The following is a 15,687-nucleotide window of genomic DNA, read 5'->3' on the forward strand; positions in this document are numbered from 1 at the left end:
AATATTTAAAACTTTAAAAGATTGGCAGGAGAAGCTCTGGGCATGGTGGCACATACCTTTAATCCCAGTGACTGGAGAGGCTGAGGCAGAAGTATCACAAGTTCAGGGCCAGACTCAACAATTTAGGGAGACCCTATTTCAGAATTTAAAAAGTAAAAAGGTCTGGGGATATGGGGATATAGCTCAGTTTAGGTAATGTGCCCCTGGATCCAATCCCCAGTACCATTAAAAAAAAAAAGGATTGGAGAAGGAAAGTTTTGAAAAAAAAAATAAGAGAGAGAAGATAAAAGCAAAAAGGGAAAATAAAGGAAAAAGTCTGAAAACTGGCAAAACACTTTCTCTCTAAAGTTAGGTTAAAGGTATTTGAGGATTTTCCCCTAATCATACACCCACATTGCCATAACCTGCACAATTGTGATAGCTGATATTTACGGAAATTCTCTGGATGTTTCTGATTTGGGTCAAGCCAAGTCCTTTACTGGGGTTTAAAAGTTTAATCTCTCTAATCTTTACATTTTGTGGTGTCTTTTGTCTTCTTCTTTCTTCTTCTTTCTTCCTTCTTCCTTCTTCTTCCTTCTTCCTTCTTCTTCCTTCTTCCTTCTTCCTTCTTCTTCCTTCTTCCTTCTTCTTTCTTCTTTCTTCTTCCTTCTTCCTTCTTCTTTCTTCTTCCTTCTTCCTTCTTCTTTCTTCTTTCTTCTTTCTTCTTTCTTCTTCCTTCTTTCTTCTTCCTTCTTCCTTCTTTCTTCTTCCTTCTTCCTTCTTCCTTCTTTCTTCTTCCTTCTTCTTCTTTCTTCTTCTTCTTTCTTCTTCTTCTTTTCTTCTTCTTCTTCTTCTTCCCCTTTTTCACTGCTAGGGATTAAACCCGGGGCCTTGCATATACCAAACATGCTGTACCACTGAGCAACACTCCCAACCCTGCGGTGTCTGTTTTGAACTTTTGAGTTACATAACTGACCAAGGACTGATTCCACTCAATCGAGTCAAACAAAATATTTGCTGGCATTTGTTATCCCATCATGTAACACTGAAGAGACCAATGAATAAAGAAAATAGTGTTAAGAATCTTATTTCTACTTTGCCATCCACTAGGTATCTCTGTGCAATCATTTCTGACTCTAACATCATTGTTTTGATTCTACAGTGTCTCATGCAGGAGCCTCTATGTCATCTGCTTCATCAGACACTGGAATGAGTCCCTCATCATCATCTCCCCCACAAAATGTCCTTGCTGTAGAATGCAGGTGATAAACATTTTCTCTGCCTTCCCAGCAGTTTGCTGCCATGGACATAAATTCCAAAACCCTGAAATACAACCACAGAGAGCACTCAACTGGTTTGACATTGCTAAGTATATCCTGTGTACTTTTCCAGGCTGGATTGTATCTATTCCCTTCTCTCTTGTTTTATCTTGTTGCAAAAAAAAAAAAAGCTGATTAATAATTGAAGGTTAGGCAGCCTGCCATATTTGTTATAATTTTTCCTCTTTATTTTTTTCATTTTTTGTGATATAGAAAAAAAGGGCACTTAGCAAATTTGAATTTGTAAAATAAAGCTTTTCAGGTGTTATAGAAATCATAGACAAGCAAGTGCACATGGTAAACATCAAAATATTATCCAGCTGAATAGATACTGCTGCACTTTCACTAAGATGTATTTGTACACTTGGTGAGTAGGGGGTTTATGTTGTGTTTTTTATTGTTGTTGATGTTTTTTTTTTTTTAATTTCTGTGGAAGCACTTGCTATTTAGAACTGCCAAAGTATATGTTCAGCAGTGTGCCCAGGTTTAAAAGTGTAAATGGGACAAAATAAATTGTGAAAGGAAGTGTAGTTGACTGAAAACTACAGTTGTAATAAGTCTTCCACTTTTTATAGGACTTTTGAGCACACAATTATGCAAATATTTTAATGTTTATTAATGTTTACAGTGGAATTGTGAATAAGTTTTCAGTGGACTATCTTATCCCTTGACAAAAATATTTTGTCTTTTTTCTATGTAATTTCAGAGTTTTTATTTTGTTACAAAAATACAAAAATGAAATATATAACAACAATGAAGTTATTTAACAAGATTTCTAAAGCTGAAAATTTTGTGTAAAATAAGGTATTATCTTGCAACTTGTTAAATATATTTATTCAGACATTGGATGTTGTATTTTTATGTATTTTTTAAAATATTAATAAAATTGAAAAAAAGAAAATTCTAGGTTAATTCACTCTTTGGATGACGCTAGCTCTCAGCTGTCCCTTTTACAGGAGGTATCTCCAGCAGCCTGGCCTGTACTGAAGGGAGTCTGTCTCAGTCCTTCAAATAGAATAGAACTATAAATGGGCATCTGGATCATTGAAGTATGTCCTTATTTAGAAACTTTGGCAGTCCTAGTATTTAAACTGTTTTGAGGATCAAATTTTTGGTTGCCCTTCAGAAATTTTGTCACAGTTTTATGTTTGCTATACTGCCGAATAAATTTATATCTCCCAAAGTTGAGATGCAACAACTAAGTAAAGCAACTATGTATGCTTTGTCTGTGAATTGTTCCACAGGCTGATACATTTTGTAAATAATTCTTCCAAAATCATGTATTTAAAGCAGTTTTGCATATACATTATGTAAAAAGTGATTTTTTAAAAGCAATTTTTAAATTCATGTTTGTATATTGAAAGGGGTTTTTTTTAAACCTCCTTTTCTGTGTTTAATACGCTGTAGAGTATAACCTAGATGCTCTAGACTGTATATCAGGATCTGATTTACAAGAACAAAGTCAGAGCTAAACACTAGTGATGGCATAGCATTACTGAAATCATTGTTTCTTAATTTCATTTTACCACATTGTGAACTTGTGATTCAGATTCCTTCCATTTTCTCAGAGAATTAAAAACAAAAAAAAAGTACTCTTGTAAAATGCACTTTTCTGTCTTTTCTTTGCAAAGCAGAAGTATTTCAATGTAAAATAAAAATGGAGCTCAGCGGTCAGTATTAATAAAGGCTATGTTTTAAACATAGGCTTTATATTTTTAGTTTTCATTTAAGTTGTTGCTTTTTCCACAAATGCCAGTAACTTTATAGTTGGAAAAATCAGATTTCACAAAACAAAGCATTTCAGTGTATTCTTCAGCCTTTTAATTAAATATTTCTAGTACTTATACAAATAAAAAATGTGTCATTCAAATCTAGTTGAAACTAGGAAGCAACCTTAGATTTAGACATTGAGATATTTTCAGAGGCAAATCAGTAAATCTGAGATAACTAAGTTTTTAGTTTGAGTACTGTCTATCCCTTCTAATTGATATAAATTTGGTAGTGAAGTATTGGGGTGTTGCTACAGAGAGTAAATGATATATTCATTGAATAAATATATAGACACTTAAAATTCCTTTCATTTGGGGCCTGGAAAAGGTTATAAAATTAAGTGAATGTTTACTAGGCATTACAGTTCAAATATTGGGCATGTTTTGAGTTTACCTAAAATTTAGATAGTTCTTACATGTGACTAAGAAAGTAAAAGGGCAAAGATACTCTAATACCTAAAATGGAAGGTTTTATCTGTAAAATCAAGATATTTAATTTTAGTTTACCATGTGTGCCTTTATTGTTTGCTGTTTTTGTACTAAATATTCAGTTTAACTGTCTTTTACTAGGAAAGATGGTTGTACCTAGCACATTTAGAAGACTACTACATACTATCTGTGAAATTGCTTTAAATTATGGAAATTATATTGATTAAGCTCTTAATTTATTTATGTACCTTTCTTATGAGCCCTATAAGTTAACATAGTTATCAAATTATGAAAACATTTAAAGCTAAGTTCAGCAGCACACAAAACCTTATCAGAATTAATTCATCAACAATTTATTGAGTATCTTCTGTGTGGCAGGTATTATGCTAATAATGCTAAGCCAGGAGCCACAAAAGTGAAGAAGACTGAAGAAGGTCCCTGTCTTCATGGAATGTGTAATCAAGTGGGGTAGATATTAAAACAAGTGACCTAATATGAAGTTTTGGTGTTCTATGAGGTCCCCCGATTCAAGAGCTCAGCTAGTATGAAGGCTTGCTTGGGTGGTCTGGAAGACTTTGCAGAGACAGCAACACTGAATTTGAGCCCCCGTGAGGATTATTTTACTAGGAAATGGGAGGAGAGAGATGGATCCTCTAGCATTCCAAGCACATAGAGAAGGAGAATTTGGTACTAAGGAGCCAGGGTTAGAGCAGACCTGGGACAGGGCCAGGTTAAACAGAACCATTCAGGTACTGCTCAAACTTTGCAACTGCCCATCTCTACTTCTTGCTCTTCTGTTCCTCTGCCACTCTCATCCCTTGCCCAGACTGTCTTTTTTCTTTCTTTCTTTCTTTTTTAGTTGTAGATGAATGCAATACCTTTATTTTTATTTGTATGCCTCACATGTGCTAGGCTAGAACTTTTACTACTGAGCCACAACCCTAGTCCCTAGAGCTGTCTTGAGCCACGTATCCATGAAGTTTTGGCTGACTTCTCACCACCATAGAATATCATCCTTTTGCTTGCCCTGTAGTGTTTTACCTGAGAGCTTACTTGTTATTATGTTTACTTGTCCATGTGTGCTTCTGCCCTTCTAGATCATGAGTTCCTTAAGTGCTCCTTAAGTCATGGGTGTGTCCCACAAAGTGCCTGGTCCTATCTCTAATAAAGTAAGGTAGTCAAAAATTGTTTAAATTGAGAAAAATTACTCTCAATGCTATTGTTTCTGTTTTGTTATTAGTGATTTTTATACGCAAAGCCAGAAATTCAAAAGAGGCGTTCAGGGTTGTTTTCATCAAGTGATGGCATTGAGGTCCAGGGATGGGGCTCAATGGTAGAGTGTTTGCCTAACAAGTGCTAGACCCTGGGATCAATCACCAGCATGGAAAAGGGGAAAAACCAAAGAGATGAAGTTGAAATATCATTTGGAAAGTATAGGATAGACTTATATAACATTTCCTCTCCAACTGAAATTATTAATTGATGAGTTGCTTTTCCTTCTCTCCTACACTGTCATGTGGTTACCCACAGCCTTTTATTCCATTAAAGGAAGGGTACACTGTGGTAGCATTTATCAGTGATAAAGATTGAGTGACTATTAGAGTGGAGTTTGCAATCCAGCAAATATGTACTTTAGTGTTTTCACAAAAAAACTAGAAATTTTTTTAGTCCTTTATTTATTTATTTATTTTACAAAATCAGTTGTTTTCCATGTTGACAAGCACAAAAACAAAACAAAAATGCTGTTCATTCATATGGGACCCGTTATGTATCTCTTTAAATAGAATAAGAAGGGTAGTACTTATAATTTTGGTATTTGTAGTTAAAGTAATTATGAAGCTGTCTTCATTTTGTTGTCTGTATCATGCAGAATTCATTTTGAAAAGTACTATTGTAAAAAAAAGCTTAAGACCTGACATGTTAATATAATAAATAATTATTTGTATAAGTAATTGAATTTCTTCTCAAAATAAATTAAACAAGATAGTATATAAGTATGTCCCATGCAAAAATCACAGTGGTTTCTGAAATTAAAATTTAATTGGACATCCTATATTTCATCTGCAAACTCTACACTAGTTCCTTTTCTGTCGTATCCTAAGCATATGTTTATTAGCTTCTAGATGGCCATTTTTGGTCACTGATGAGGTATAACAAATTGCTATACTTTCTTTTGGTTTCCAAGGATTTTTCATGGGCAGATTATGATTGAATTTTAGAATTTGATTGGCCCTCTGTATAATTGAAAACTAAAACTTTTCTGGAGGTGTTGTGTTCTTTTGATTGGACCCTGTTCCCACAGTGGTTAACTGCTTTCAGGAGTTCCCTCATATCTATCCAAACTTACTCCCAAATAAAAACATAAACTTGCCTATGACAAGCCCTTTACAATTATGAACAAAGCCACTATAAATATTCACATGCAGCTTTTTGTGTGAGCATGTTTTCACCCTTGGTTAAATACCTAGGAGATTGCTGGATTATACCACTGGTTCTATCTTACATTCCTACAAGCAGTATAGGAGAGTTCCAGTCGCACTGCACCCTCGCCAGCATTAGATACTGTTTAATGTTGGGTGTGTGTGTGTGAGTGTGTGTGTATGTGTGTGTGTGTGTGTGTGTGTGTGTGTTTTAGCCATTCTAATAGGTGTGTAGTGGTATTTCTCTGCTTTTAATTTGTATTCCCAAAATGCAGTGATGTCATGTTAGGTTTTTTAATGTCTGACACCCTCAAGTGTTGAAAAGTATGTAAAGAATTGCCCCCCAATGAACTGCAAGTGCAAGTATAAAATTTGTACATCTATTTTGAATCTGAAAGAATTTAATACACTAAAGAGAAGGCTTACGTTCTATAAATACAGTTCATTTGCCCTGTAGAAAATCTATGTATGTCTAAGGAGATTCGTATTAAGACTATTCTTTGCAGCATAGTTTGTGTGATCAAAAACAGGTGGGGGCATACACCTTTAATCCTGTCAACTTGAGAGCCTGAAGAAGGAGGATCTCAAGTTTGAGACTAGTCTTAGCAATTTAGTGAGACCCTGACTCAAAAAGACTGGGGTTGTAGTACAGTGGTAAAATGCTCCCGGTCTCAAGACCTAGAACCAGAAAAAAAGTTGGGGGTGGGGACCATCTTATGTGCCCATCAACAGGAGGATGGGTAAATAAGTTGTGACATATTAATTAAAAGCATACTAAGAGCAGTTAGTGGGCTAGAGGTAAATATATAAATATAGAGTGAGTTTCCAAAAAAAAAAAAAGCTAGTAGAAAAACCAAGTTGCTAAATAATAAATAAAAATAAATTATTTCTACATCTTCTTCCAGAAGATCAATAAAATTGATAAATCTCTAGTCAGATTGTTTGGGAGATAAAGAGAAAGAAAAAATTACCAATATCAAGAGTGAGGGACGTGGCATACTACAGAAGCTATTATAAAGTTGACAAAGGAATATCATGAATATATTTATGCAAATAAATTCAGCAACTAGCTGAAATGGAGAAAATGATGGAAAAACAGATTACCAAAAGGAGGAAGGAGAGAAAAAAAATTCAAGGTGTGCATGGCTACACTGATAAAGGAAGATGTGATACTAATTCTATCCAAACTCTTCCAAAAAATTGGAACTTAGTCTACAAGGCCAACCATTATCCCCTCAAGAGCAACACCCCTAGTGACTTAACTCTTAAAGACTCCAGCACCTCCAGATAGGGCCACAGTGACGCAGTCTTTAACATAATGGGCCTTTGGGGGACACTTCCAAACCACAGCATGTAAAATAACCAGTCAATGTAATTCACCATATTAAAAAAACCATAGGATGCAGAAAAAGCATTTGACAAAATCCAATATTGGTTTCTAATAAAAGAAAACCTTGGCAAAGTGGAAAGCAGACTAAAAAGGAACAACCTCAACCTGATAAAGGAAAACTATGAAGAGCATACAGTTGACATCATATTTAATGATGAAAGACTGAATACTTTCCCCCATGATTTGGAATGAGACAAGGAGATCCACTCTCATTGCTTCTATTCAACATTGTACTGGTGGTTCCAACCAGAGAGCATTCAGATAAGGAAAAGGAATCACAGGTGCCTGGACTGGTGAGGTTAGCAAAATTGCAAGAGGTAAGATTAATATACAAAAATATCAATTGTTTTCTATACAGTAACAATAGTCGGCAATTGAAAATAAGGTAGACCTATTTAGACTGCATTTTGTTTTTTCTTATAGATAATTAAGGATTCATTTTGACATAATTATAAAAGGATGGAATATAATTTGCTCTAATTCAGTCCCCAGTACTGAATTCCCCTTTCCCTCTCCTCTTCCTCTTCCCTCCTGTTTCCTTCCCTCTATTCTACTGATTTTTCTGCTATTTACTTATAGATTTTTAAATTTAGTGTCTTGTGCATTATCACTCTATGATTACACTAGTGGAGTGACTCTGAAACGTGCAGCCAGAGGAATAAGAAGTTGTGCTCCATTTGTGTACAATATGTCAAAATGCATTCTACTGTAAAATTAATTAGTTAATTTAAAAAAATTTTTAATAGTGTCTTGTGGATATGCATGATAGTGAGATGCACTGTGGTATATTCATATATGTACATAGGAAAGTTATGGTCAGATTAATTCCATTGTTCTTCCCTTATCAGGTCCCTCCTCCCTTACTGTCAATCCCTTCATTTACTACACCAATCTTTCTTCTGTTTTGATGGAATTCCCTTATTCTTTTTATCCCTTCTCTCTTTCTCTCCTTATTTTCGACTAGCTTCCACATTCATCCTTTGACTTTTTTGGGTCTGGCTTTTTTCACTTAGCATGATAGTCTCCAGATCCATCTATTTGGCAGCAAATACCATAATTTTATTCTTTTTTAAAAAAATTTTTGTAGTTGTAGATGGACAGCATGCTTTTATTTTATTTGTGTATTTTCTTATATAGTGCTGAGGATGGAACCCAATGCCTCCCACATGCAAGGCAATCGCTCTGCCACTGAGCTTCAGCCCCAGTCCCTAATTTCATTCTTCTTTATAGTTGAGTTATACTTCATTGTGTATATACACCACACTTTATACATTTCAGTGTTGAAGGGCACCTAGGTTGGTTCCATAGCTTAGTTATTGTGAACTGTGCTACTATAAACATTGAAGTGGCTGTATCCCTGTAGTATACCAATTTTAGATCTTCTCAATATATACTAAGGAATGGGATAGCTAGGTCTTATGGCGGTTCCATTCCTAGTTAGTTAAGCAGTCTCCATACTGCTTAACTAGTTGCACCAATTTAAAGTTCCACCAACAATGTATGAGTATACCTTTTCCCCCATATCCTTGCCAACACTTTTTAATTATTTGTTCTTAATAATTGCAATTCTGACTGAGGTGAGATGAAATCTCGGTGTAGTTTTGATTTGCATTTCCCTAATTGCTAGAGATGTTGATCATATATTACTCAGTGGTAGAGTGTTTATCTAGCATGTGCAAGGCCCTGGGTTCGATCCTCAGTACCACATAAAACTTAAGTAAATAAAATAAAAGGTATTGTGTCCAACCACAATTTAAAATTTTTTTTTAAATAACCCAATTAATGGGCTGAGGATGTGGCTCAAATGAACCATGAAGATATAGAAAACTTAAACAGATCAGTATCAAGAAATGAAATTGAAGTAGCTATCAAAATCCTTCCAACAAATAAAAGCCCAGGATTGATGGATCCTCAGCCAAATTCTACCAGATCTTTAAAGGAGAACTAATAGTCAATTCCCTCAAATTAGTTCATGAAATAGAAAAAAAGGAAATATCAAAATTCATTCTATGAAGCAGGTATCACCCTGATACTAAAACCAGTCAAAACACATCAAGGGAACAAACTCTGGCCAATATCCTTGATGAACACAGATGCAGAGATTCTTAATAAAATACTGGCAATTCACATATAAAAACACATTAAAAAGATAGTGCACCATGATCAAGTGGGGTTTATCCAGGGATGTGAGTTTGGTTTGATGTATAGAACTCAATAAGTATAATTTACCACAAAAATAGAGTTAAGGACAAGAATCATATGATTATCTTAATAGATGCAGAAAAAATTTGACTAATAAAGCACCCATTCATGCGTAAAACATTAGAAAAACTAGGGATAGAAGGAGTTTACCCCAACATTGTAATGGCTACTGTGACAAACCCAAGGCCAACATTATACTGAACAGAAAAAAAAGAAAGCATCTCCCTAAAAATAGAAACAAGGATGCCCACTCTCACCATTCCTAGTCAACATAGTCCTTGAAACTTTAGCCAGATCAGGCAAGAGAAGGAAATTAAAAGGATACAAATAGGAAAAGAAAAGCTCAAATTGTCTCTGTTTGCTAACAATATGACCCTGTATTTAGAAGACCTAGCAATTGAAATTTTAAGAACACCATTCACATAAAATGTGAAATACACTGGGATAAATCTGACAAGGGAAAAGATCTCTACAATGAAATCTTAATATACTGATGAGAAAAAATAAAGACAATCTAAGTAAATGAGAAAATATACTTTGTTCATAGTCTTAAAACTTAATATTGTTGAGTTTCTTTTCTCCCTGAAACTATTTGAATGAGTCCCTCAAAATTTAATGTGTTGGGGGCTGGGGCTGTAACTCAGTGGTAGAGTGCTTATCTCACACGTGTGAGGTACTGGGTTCAATCCTCAGCACCACATAAAAATTTAAATAAATAAAGATATATTTTTGTGTATATATATATATATATATATAAATTCATGTGTTAGAAACCTAATCCTCAAATTCAGACATTAATCATATATGGAAGTAGGGCCTTGGGAGATTATTAGGATTAGATGAGGTCATCAGGGTGGGGTCCCCACAATGGCATTAGTGGCTCCAAAAGAGGAGATGGAGCTACCATACTTGCTCTGCTGTGCCATGTAATATCTTTCACCATGTTATGATCATCCAAGAAAAGCACCCTTCAGTTGTTGAACAGATGCCACCACCATGCTCTTAGGTTTCCCAGCCTCCAGAACTATGAGCAATAAAGCAATTATCTTTATAAATTACCTAATCTTAGATGTTTTGTTATAGAAAAATATGTGAACTAAGACAATCCTCAAATTCAGTGAAATCCTAATAAAAATCCTAGGTGGTGGGGCTGGGGTTGTGGCTCTGTGGTAGAGGCTTGCCTAGTACAGATGAGGCACTGGGTTCAATCCCTAGCACCACATTAAAAAATAAATAAATAAACAAAATAAAGATATTGTGTCCACCTACAACTAAAAATAAATAAATAAATAAAATTTCCCTCTCTTAAAAAAAAAAAATTCCAGGTGGTATTTTTGTAGAAATTAACAAGGTAATTATAAGACTCATATGGAAATACAAAGGAATTAGAATAACCAAAACAATTCTGAATAAGAGAATTAAGTTAGGGGCCTACCACTACCTAATTTCAAGAATTGTTATAAAGTTATAGTGATCAAAATAGTATGCTCCTGGAATAAGAAGCTATATCAATGGAACAAAATAAGAGCCAAGAAATAGCTCTCATATATGTGGCAGAAAAGTAGTTTTTGACAAAGTTCCAGAAGCAATATAGTAAAGACAGGACAACATGTTAAATAAAAAAACAAAACAAAACAAAAAAACAGTGCTGAAATAATTGGACTTAACATATGTTTAGAAAACGAAATCTAGAGGTTGGGGATGAAGCTCAGTGACAGATGATTGACTCACACATGCATGAAGCCCTGGGTTTTATCTCCAGCACCACCACAAAACCAAAAACAAACAAAAATTTGGATTCCTACATTGTACAATATGCAAAAACTCAAAACAGATCACAATTTTAAGTAGATCACAAAATATATCCAAAATCTAAAACTTATAAAACTCTAAAATAAAACATGGGTGAACTTTTTTGTGACCTCCTGCCTAACTGGGTTAGGCTCAGATAGAACACCAAAAGCTCAATCCTTAGAATGGAATACAGGGATAAATTGGACTTCATCAAAATTAAAAACTTTGACTTCTTAAGATACTATTAAAAGAATGAAAAAACAAGAAACAGACTCTAAGAAACTATTTGCAAATCACATGTCAGATTGAGGATTTGTATCTAGAATATAAAAAGAACTATCAAAGCTCAATAGTCAAAAAACCAAACAATGCAGAGCCAGGTGCAGTGGCACACACCTGTAATCCCAGCGACTCAGAAGGCTGAGGCAGAAGGATCAAAAATTCAAAGCCAACCTTAACAACTTTAGCAAGGCCATAAACAACTTAGTGAGATCCTGTCTCAAATAAAATTAAAAATAAAAAGGGCTTGGAATGTGGCTCAGTGGTTGAGCACACTGGGGTTCAATCACTGTACTTCAAAAGTGGACTCTTTAGTCCATGTTCTTCATCTAGGAATATACATAGATGGTAAATAATCATTCTAAAAAAGGTGTTAGAGAAAGAGAAGAACCACAGACTGGGAGACAATATCTGCAAAAGATACATCTATTAAGGGATTGTGTTTTAGTCCATTTTCTGTTGCTGTAACAAAATACCTAACATTTGATAACTTATATAAGAAAAAGGTTTAAAAAGGGGAAAAAGGCTTATTTTAGCTCATGGTTCTGGAGGCCAGGAAATCCAAGAACATGCCATTGGCAAACCATTGGCATTGTGTTGCTTCAATTCATGATAGAAAGTGGAAGAAAAAATAGACACCTGCAGAATAGAGAAAATTTGAGCATCTTTACCTTATGTAACTAATACAAGTTATCAAAAGCAAGAACTCAGTAAATGTGAAGCTAGTCCCACAGGAGTGCCATTAATCTCTCTCAAACACCTAATCAACACATAAAGGCTCCACCTTCTCATACCACCAACATGGGAATCAACTTTCAACATGAGTTTTGGTGGGGGGAAAAATCACACCCAAACAAGCAGCCTTATCCAAAATGTACACCTCTTAAAATAACACTAAGAAAACAACCTGATTTTAAAATGGGGAAAATATTTGAACAGGCATCTCATCAAAGAAGTTATAAAGATTGAAATAAATATATGAAAAAAAATTTTCAACATCACATGTAATCTGGAAATGATGATTAAAACAACGAGATACTACTATACATTTACTAAAATATAAACAAAAATCCCTAATACTGACAATATCAAATGCTGGTGAAGATATGGTGCAACAGGAACTTTCATTCATTGCTGGTGGGAATGAAAAATGGTATAAACACTTTGGAAGACAATTTGGCTGTCTTTAGTTTCCTGCTAAATGAAACAATTTTACTACACAATCAAGCATTTGTACTCATAAGTATATATTAAAAATAAGTTGAAAACTTATGACCACACAAAAACTGGCACATGACTATTTTTAGCAGCTTTGTTCATAATTTCCAAAATTTGGAAGCAACTAAGATATACCTCAAGAAGGTGAATGAACAAATTGCGGTATATATAGGTACTAGGGTTCTCCTCATCAAAAAAAAGGAGCTATCAAACTATGAATGGAGGAGACAAATGTACATTACTGACTGTAGGAAGGCAATCTGAAAAGGCAACATACCAGATGATTCCAATTGTATGGCATTCTGAAAAATGCAAAACCATCATGGACTGGGGATGTGGCTCAAGCGGTAATGTGCTTGCCTGGCATGCGTGGGGCACTGGGTTCGATTCTCAGCACCACATAAAATAAAGGTGTTGTGTCCACTGAAAACTGAAAAATAAATATTAAAATTTTTTTCTCTGTCTCTAAATAAAATTATCAAATCAGTAAATATCAGTGTTTTCAGGGACCCGGGGAGTGGGAGGGATAGTTAGAGAAAGGATGGCTGATCTTTAAGACCAGGAAACTATTGTCTATTATACTACAATAATGGGTATATGTCATTATACAGTTTTTCAAGCCATTATACATTTGTACACCAAGAGTGAACTCTAATACAAACTGTGTGTTCTGAGTAATAATGATGTGTCAATGTAGATTTATCAGTTGTACCAAATGTACCATGCTAATGGGAAGTGTTGATCATGGAGTAGGCTATGCATATGTGTGGGGTTCATGTATAAACTGTACCTTCCAGTTAATTTTGCTAAGCCTAAAATTGCGCTAAAATTTAAAAAGTTGCTCATTGGGCATGGAAGTACATACCTGTAATCCCAGATACTGAGGGATTACAGTAGCTGAGATAGGAGGATTGTAAGTTTAAGGCCAGTCTGAGCATCTCAGCAATACCCTGTATCAAAATAAAAAGGGCTGGGGATATAGTTCAGTGGTAGACCATCCCTGGATTCAATCCCTGGTAACAGCCCCCCCTCGAATTGTTCATCATTTGGCATTAGGGAAACCATAGTGAGAGTCAACTATACACTAGAATAGCTAAAATTAAAAATATTGAGCATACCAAGCGTTGGCAAAATAGGGAGGAACTAGAATTCATATGTATTGTTGATGGGAATGCAAAATGGCATAACCAGTTTAGAAAAATATTTCTTATAAAAAGATACATACCCTTACCATATATTTACTCAAGGGAATAGGAAAAAGATGTATAGATGAAGCCCTCTGTGTGTGGGGGGGGGGCGTATAAGTTTGTACTATATATTTATAGTAGCCTTATTTGTAATAGTTTAAAATGGGAACAATCTAATATCCATGAACATCAGATGAATGGTGGAACAAATATGGATATACTACTTACCGATGAAATTAAACTATTAAATCAGCCTGGGTGAATCTCCAAATAATTATGCTGAGTGAAATAAACCAGACAATAAAATATGGAATTATATAATTTCATTTATATAATACTTTGGAAAATGCAAACTAATTTACAGTCAAACAGTGGTGGTGGCATGGCCAGGAAGGTAGTGGAGAGGAAGACCTTACAAAGGTTGGAGGCTGGGGATGCAGCTCAGGGGTAGGGCACTTGCCTTGCACATACAAATCTGGAAATGCTTAAGGAGGTGCATGAAGAAAGCTTTAGGGATGATGGATATTTTTATTTTAGTGGTGCTGTCAAGATGTATGCATGTCAAAATTTATTAAATTTTATGCTTTAGATAGATTTAATTTGTTGTATATCAATCATCCCTCAGTAGAGTCATTTAAAAGAAAGAGCTATCATCCAGCATAGCATGCTTTGGGTACAACTATTAAACTCTCTCAACTTGAACATGGCAAGTAGTATGGCTACACCAAATTTGTGGCCTGCTGATCACCAAATAAGCTGAAGTGGTGTCTATATCTAAGAAGAGAATATCATTTACAGTGGAAATTTTCCTGAAAACATTTCAATTACTTTTGTTCTTCTTTCTCTTTTTTAAATTTGGTAGCAGGCATTAAACCCAGGGGTGCATAACCACTGAGCCACATCCCCAGCCCTTTTTATTTTTTGAGGCAGGGTCTTTCTAAGTTGTTTAGGGCCTCACTAAATTGCTGAGGCTGGCCTGGAACTTGCGATCCTCCTGACTCAGCCTCCTGAGTCACTGGGAACACAGGTATGTGTTACTGAGCCTGGCTCAATTACTTTTCAAGGTCTCTGTGGCGATTTTAACCTCAGTAATGTGTTATTTATAACTGCTGTAATAATTCTCCTCCCCTTTAATTCCACTCTTCACTTTGTACCTGAACATTGTCCCTGGCTCCAGTTTCTTTAGCCTCATCCCTCCCTGTGGACAGGGATTTATAAGGATCTCAGAAAAGGTTGAGAATTGAAGAGGGCAGTAGAGAGAAGACATATGCAGCCAGCCTAAAAAGCATGATCTGGAGCTGGATACACCCACTGCCAAGATTCTGAATCCAAAACTAGTCCCAGATCACCAGAAACACTACAAACTTCTCAACAAGACTAAGTTATCATAAGAGAAAACATATCTAAGAAAGCAGTGATCAACTACACCTGCTAACCCTGAAATGATATTTAACTTACACCTGCTAATTCTAATATCATGAGGGCAACAGCTACTTCTCAGACACACTGAAATTCACAGCAGTGAGGAGCACCTTGCTGTGCACACTATTAATATCACAAATAAGTAAACAACAATAGAATGATCCAAGAAAACGAAATAATTTAGTTCTTTATTTTTAAAAATAATTTTAAGCTGTTGATGGACCTTTATTTTATTCATTTATCTATATGTGATGCTGAGAATTGAACCCAGTGCCTCAT

At 35.1% G+C, this 15,687-nt stretch overlaps 1 protein-coding gene across 3 annotated transcripts in view; it reads left to right on the forward strand.

The window, feature by feature from the left end:
* Arid4a (AT-rich interaction domain 4A) overlaps positions 1 to 4,885 on the forward strand; it is a 73,840-nt gene extending 68,955 nt beyond the window's left edge. For all 3 annotated transcript variants that reach the window (XM_078049962.1, XM_005322745.5, XM_013357526.4), the window contains exon 24: positions 1,142 to 4,885. In XM_078049962.1, the coding sequence (XP_077906088.1) occupies positions 1,142 to 1,245 (104 nt within the window). In that variant the 3' untranslated portion in view covers positions 1,246 to 4,885. The remainder of the gene's footprint in view (positions 1 to 1,141) is intronic.
* The last annotated feature ends 10,802 nt before the right edge of the window (positions 4,886 to 15,687 follow it).

Source organism: Ictidomys tridecemlineatus, chromosome 5, assembly GCF_052094955.1.
Source record: "Ictidomys tridecemlineatus isolate mIctTri1 chromosome 5, mIctTri1.hap1, whole genome shotgun sequence".
NCBI lineage: Eukaryota > Metazoa > Chordata > Mammalia > Rodentia > Sciuridae > Ictidomys > Ictidomys tridecemlineatus.